At 43.7% G+C, this 6,742-nt stretch overlaps 1 protein-coding gene across 15 annotated transcripts in view; it reads left to right on the plus strand.

The window, feature by feature from the left end:
* LOC107267421 (protein eva-1 homolog C) overlaps positions 1–6,742 on the plus strand; it is a 106,365-nt gene that overhangs the window by 78,209 nt on the left and 21,414 nt on the right. For all 15 annotated transcript variants that reach the window (XM_015739119.2, XM_015739120.2, XM_015739122.2 and 12 more), the window contains 2 exons: positions 2,869–3,018; positions 3,789–3,932. In XM_015739119.2, coding sequence (XP_015594605.1) covers positions 2,869–3,018; positions 3,789–3,932 — 294 coding nt within the window. The remainder of the gene's footprint in view (positions 1–2,868; positions 3,019–3,788; positions 3,933–6,742) is intronic.

Below are 6,742 nucleotides of genomic sequence, written 5' to 3' on the forward strand. Positions count from 1 at the left end.
ACTCATCTTCATCCAGCACGGCATTGATGAGCGTGCCTGGAGATAAAGGTACCAATTGCAACCTTAACGGGATCGCACGCTTGAAAGCACCGAAACGCGTCGCTTTTTTCATTTTTTTTGGCTCATCACGAATTTAATGGAAATTATACCTCAGAAGAGCGAATTTAATTGACGTACCATTCCCGTTTATTTATTTCATCGAAATTCAGTGCTGCCCATAGCAGTGACAGCTGTCCGTCATTTCTCTTCAATTTTTGGTACGTCATGCCTCGGGGCTACGTACGTCACATGGAAGGCCATTGAGCGATGATAAAAATAAAAAATTCCTCAAAAAAGTATCAATACACCCCCACAACTCTTATTATCGTAATAGTGAAGCCAAACGATAATAACTTTTCCCTATTACGTTAAAAGACGAAAATTATAGCTGCAGTCAAAACGTCAGGCGAACACGAGGAGCATAGAAATTATGGCTGCAGGTATAATAACAACTTGCGCAACTCGAGGACTTTAGTCTTTGCTCTAGTAAAGACGTAGCTCAGCGAGACAACTCGAGTCAAGGAAGTTGCGGTCTCCAGCACCAAGTTTCGTGCCATGTTTCACGGCAATTACTTATTTGCCCCGTGACGTGACCCATCCCATACAATTTTATAGAAAAACAAAAAATGTTTTTTATAAAAAAATAATCCCGAGCAAAACGCCGCGTATCGTCAGCCGCCATAAGCTCTCGTGTGCCGTTCGAGCCGAATTTGAGCCCTTCGGCAAACGACTGACAGGTCACGGTTCGCGAATGCGCGTCCGAAGAATTAATAGGATGGATCAGGCACGTCCGTATTGCTGGCAGGCGAGTGAGATTCGCACGCGCACTCGTTGTCTCTCTCGCTCCCGCATTCGCCCGGGACAATAAGTGACACATGTGGCCAACACGTATTTGCGCGGAGACGCCTGAGCTCGAAGCGTCGGCTGGGTTTGGCATGTCACGTGACACGTGCTATGTAATCGTCACTCCGACGTATCACACCTGGATCCTGCCGGCTACCACTGCGGCCTCATCGTACCCAAGTGTAACGTCTCTCTCGGCCCGTTTAATTACAACTGGCAATCGAGATAACGAAGGCTCAGCCACCTCAGCCACCTCAGCCACCTCAGCCACCTCAGCCACCTTAGCCATTTTGACGTAGGGAGGTCCTCCTGTCGATTGCTCCCTTGGAGGTAACCAAGGTGGTAATCGAGAAGGTTCCGCTCCTCTGGGATGCTGTAGTCTCGGAAATGGTCTTTTGCTTGAAAAGAGAAAATCAGGGAAAGGGCATGGGCGTAGTCAAAAGGAAAGTACGAGAATGGGTTGAGTCAAGGGAAATAGGGGTGGCAAGTCAAGACTTTGACGTCTATTGACTTTGAGATAAGTGGGTCGATCAAATGGTGGGTTACGTCATTGGGAGAAGCTGGGACTCCATTGTCATTCCTAGAAGATTCGCCAATAAGTTATTCCTTTCTCGTCAATTAACTTCGAGCCGCTACGAAACTTTGGCCGGACTTTTCGCCTCTTGTTCTTTTGCTCTTTCGTCCGTTCAATGAGACACGATTCTACCGGGGTATTGGCGGAGGCTGAAAGAACAGTCGAAAGTTCTTCTTGTACGACTTTGAGAGAGTGGGGAACCGATGCTTTTTTATTAAGTCACTGGGTATAACGCGGGGTAGGTAGTATAATGGTGGGAAAGGACGCCGCTCGCCAGGCGGAAGTTGAAAAGCTCCGAGTGTCATAAATCCAAAGCTCAATAAAGCCCACCGGGCATAGCACTTTGTCTCGGGCATAAATACACTGGCTGTATCAAGTGCGGAGTGAAGTTGCGCGCGGACAGTAAGAAGCGGTCAGTTATGGAACCGAAGGGAAGAACTGCGATCGGTTTGAAGTTCACGAGGACGGGACGAGCTGCGGGAACTTCGTATTGTTGCCATTTTCATTTGTATTTCGTTGCTGTGAAATTTCGGGGCTGAAATTCAACGGTAATTTGGTATGCCGGTGGCGTTTGCTCGTTAGTCTGTGCCTTGTGTCGTGTTCCTTTTCGATCGAAGAATCGATACATTTTTTTTGCACAATCCATTCACGTAATTTTCATGGCGATCCATCACTGTTTTCTTTTTTGCATCGCGAATTTCTCGCTACGCTCGCGGCCATTTGCGTGCAACAAAGGAAAATTCAATTTTTTAATCATCGAGTGATCCATTCGAGCGGTACTCTGTACTAATTTTTTTTTTTTAATTTTTCTGTCCTGTCAAGTTGGCATGGGTGAGAAGTTGCCCGTAAGAAAATTTGATGATTGCTGTCACCGTGACGCTCTTGTTGGGATTAGGCGAGAAGTGTCAAAAAATTGGGCGTGCGTAGTTGCGTCCTTGGAAATTCGAATTGGACAAGAGAATGGCGATTGGGGCAGCTGTAGTCAATGGAATTTGGATTGTATAATTTAGCAAGGGTGGACTGTTGAAAATTGTAAAAGCTCGTAAAAGGACTCCAGGTACATATGGTTTATCCGACAGCATGAATGTATCAGGTATACCACGTATTGCCGTGTTAAAGCCAAGTATCGAGTGGTACATTGATAATTCGCAACATCGGTAATTTAATTCGTGAAAAATGACCACGATGTATTTGATTATATAGAATAGCAATAAAGCAAATGATTTGAGCTTCTGTTTATAAAAAATATTGATTTTTGCTTCGAGCCAAGAGAAATTCGTTGAATGCAATAAAAAGTCGAACGAGAGGACAAAAATGAGAAATGGTGAAAAAAAATGGGAAAAATATTCATAAAATTTAACGCGGATGCAAATATTCCAAAATTTACGTAAAATTGTTTTTTTTTGTTTTAGATGAATTTCGGAGCAAAATCGCTTGCGAGAACGATGTTATCAATCTCAAATGTTATCCTGGACGTAGAGTGGCTATATACAGTGCATCCTTTGGAAGAACGGAATACGAGTCCGTCCAGTGTCCACAACCTCATGGAGTCATGGAGGAGAGTGAGTATCTCTATTTCTATGAAACGAGACACAGCGAATTCACACTGTTCCTATGTACCATACGTATATGAGAATAAAAGAGTGGTATACCACTCTTTTCTATTCCTTCGCGCTTTTTACTTTTATCGACTCTGAAAGCGCAAGAACCTGATAACAAAAGACATCCTGCAAACTTAGTAAAAAGTACTACCGGGTAATTCCGATATCTCAAGTGCTTCAAAGATTATGGCCATTCAAAAAGACATCGATAATGGGACCAATTCAAAGAAGAGAATCCCTCGCGATTCGAACGAACAGCATATCTGCTTTTTTTTTTATACACGGAAATACATTTTAATCCGTAATTATCCTTTTTTTTAGATCAAGTAAAAACATCATTTCCAAAATATGACATTTTCAAATTTACTCAAAAATATATAGTATATGGATAGCACATTTTAGGAAATTATTTTTTGTCTAGGGATTTTTTGATTTTCAGGTTCACTTCGTTTCTTGGTAGAAAGCTCGATCCAACGTTCAGAGAAAAATTTCTAGGGGTTTAATAATTTTTTTTTCCGATAATCGCTGATCGAACGACACCCATGACAGTCAGGAGTGTAAACGTCGAAGGAACATTGAATTGCAATTGTTCTTATTTGACCCAAGAGAACTCTCAGAGCTGTTTCATCCTTACTTCTCCTATCTTTGCTCCGGCTCTTCCTTCCATTAGTATCACTAGCTGACATTTTCTCTCCGAATGAAGAAAAAAAATTAATTAATCTTTCCCGCAGCCTGCACAGTGAGCTACGCGACGGAGACCGTGATGAACATGTGTCATGGGAAAAGACACTGCTCAGTGGCTGCCAACAGTACAACCTTCGGTGATCCCTGCAAGCCTGACAGCAGGATGTATCTCAAAGTCGTCTACACCTGTGGTGAGTGTTGAAAATTATACAAGAAATTAGTATTAAAAATCTATTGATTGTGGGATCGGGCGAGATAGGGAGATAGCCGGACACCCACGTGTAGGGAAACAAACGGCGTTTATTATTATCTCGGTGAGACGTCGAGCCGTGCGAGTCGAGCTCTCTACAGACTGACTCGTGTATACGACGCCCGAATAGCTTGGGTACCTTACAAGCTTAGATGGGGATACAACAATTATAAAATCCAATATATCCAAAGCCACTTTGCTGAAAATTCATTAACGATTTTTTTTACGAAATCATAAAAAAATCGCAACGAAGAAAAATATTTTTTATAATTGCCCCTTAAAGCATTGCTGTCATCTGCGCTCATAACTTTTTTGACTTCCCGCTGCTTATTATCCTGATCTTGCTTCGAACGTAACTGTAACCACAAGAGCGATACGATGAACGATCCGTGACGTCACTTTCTCGAAGCGAAGCTCTCGCTGGTTTCAACACAAAGCTCCGGGCGCACTCGCATCACCCAGTAAGCTTTCAGCAGACACTGGGGAACTGACCTGAAATAATCATCGACTACCCTCAAAGTCTAATTGGATCCGCACGAACAGCTTATAGCGACGAACTGACGAGGAGTCGAGATATAACGCGAGACAAATTAGTTTTTACCGTCGACAAAGTCAACGAGGAAAAAAAGGATGTTCACAGTTTTGACATGGCGGAGGAAAAAAAAAATTTCAAAAAGATCAGTCATACGATACGTCAGGATGCGTCGCGACGTTTCGTCCCTTACCGATCCAGTAACACCATCGCGTACACTTCGAACGTCAATCGCCATTATTCAGATAAATAACCCTTGAGCAATTGTCCGCAGATTGCGATTCAAAAGTTATCTATAAATCTAACGAGGAATCATTACAGGCGTCAGTGGTACTCAGAAGGCACAGAGCGCATCGTCGATATACCTGCGTAATTCGAGCTTTCGCGATCGTAGAGGTATAGTTTAGCTTTGCTCGTTGACCCAGTTGTGGTCCATCCAGCATCCAGTGGCCATCCGAGATTGTTTGCGTTTTCTGATAGGATTTAGTGGAAAAGCTCGAGTGCCGATAAGCACCAGCTTGCCTGAGAATCTGTCGAGGAAAGTTACGAAATCGCTGAGCTTTGGGTGGTGGTGGTGGGGGGGGGGGATACCGTAATTATTTGTTTGCACGGAAAACACTAGGAAAAAGCTCTTTTCGTTAGGACTAGTCTTTTGGAAACTCTGGAAAAAGATTCTCGGCAAAGGGGAAACTAATGCGAATTGGCTGTGCTTGTAGAAATAGCAGAGCGCTTCGGGCATATGGAGAAACTTTGCCCTTCCCGGATCAGGCTGAAGTCGCTGGAAGCTCGTGACTGTGCCTATGACGTCACTGCTCATCCATGAAAATGAGCTTTACACATTTTCTTGTCAAACGCACGTGCACTCGTGTCACGTGTTTCGAATACGAGAAGAATTTACATATGTGGTTGAAAATGAAGATATATATAAAAAATTCCATAATTTATCATGAAAGATTCCGCAGGGTGAAGCTCCTTGTGAAAATGATCCCTCAACATCTCCAGCATCCCCTTTGCTATTGGCGCGAACCTCCCTAGGTACATTAATTGTCCCAAGAGATTCCTGCGGCGGCTAAGGTATTTCCGGATCATGTATTTCTCCCATCCATTGCCTTTACGTGTCCTGCGCACGACTTCCTACATCCCATTGCAAATCATACGAGGCGCGTGCGTCACGTGCGTCACGTGTGTTCCGTGTGTTCCGTGTGTTCGGTAGGATGTCTTAAACAATTGGAAATTCCCAAAGGCATCGTAGCTTCTTGCGTAAATTGAAATTCGTTAGCGGAGCCACAGTCGTAGTTACTTTGCCCTTTGCCCTCCTCCTTTCACCCCGCGACCCTTTCGACTGCCAAGCACGAGTCAAAGCCAAATCGAGAGCCGAACCCAGTTGGACTGCAGAGCAGCTTCGCACTCATTTTTTAAAAGCAACCAGATCCAGCCTGGTAATTCTCAAGCGACTTTTTGGACACCCTGTACGTCACTTGCATTCCCGGCATAGGTGGAATTTGCTTGTCGGCTACGTTAAACGGAAGGATTCGATAGGATTGAAAGAAAAATGGAGCTGAGATTGAAAAATGCGAGACAGAGTATACTCGAAAGGTAGAAAATGGTCTCTTATAGAGTTTTTCTTTTTTTTTTTTCCAAAAAAAAAAACTCTTCGGACATTCTGATCACGAATTCGTTCGAGCGAACTGACTCGGAGTAAAGTAGAAATCCAATTCCCTTCGATTTCGTGAAAAATGTTTGATGCTACGAACGTTTTCGATGTTGAGAAAGGGTCAAAGCCTTTAAATGTTCCAGGGCCGAAAGAGGGTTCTCGGCGCCCCTCCCGAACGCCTGCAAGTCCTCCCGCTCCTTACGTAACCGCGATCCTATTGCATTCCGTCGTCGGAGTTCGGAATGATTAATAACGTTATTTACATTCGAGTTGTTTTCTAGGAACGCGCGGAACAATGAAACACCCGTGAATTACGGTTCGCGGTTCCTGTGCGTTTCAGTTTCGCAACAGACAACCAACACGATGCTGATAAACGTTTTCGATTATCCTCTTCACGAATCCAAACTGGGACGTATTAGTTTGTTGCATATTTTGTCGGGTTAAATATTGTAGGCCGGCGCACGTGGTACTTTGAATATTTGCGACCTGCGGACGCAAAGTACGTTTGCATATTTCAGGCCGGTAATTCACGCAGTGAATTTTTTTTTTTTTTTTTTTTTTTTTT

The sequence above is a fragment of the Cephus cinctus genome, unplaced genomic scaffold (genome assembly GCF_000341935.2).
Source record: "Cephus cinctus unplaced genomic scaffold, Ccin1 Ccin1_scaffold0401, whole genome shotgun sequence".
NCBI lineage: Eukaryota > Metazoa > Arthropoda > Insecta > Hymenoptera > Cephidae > Cephus > Cephus cinctus.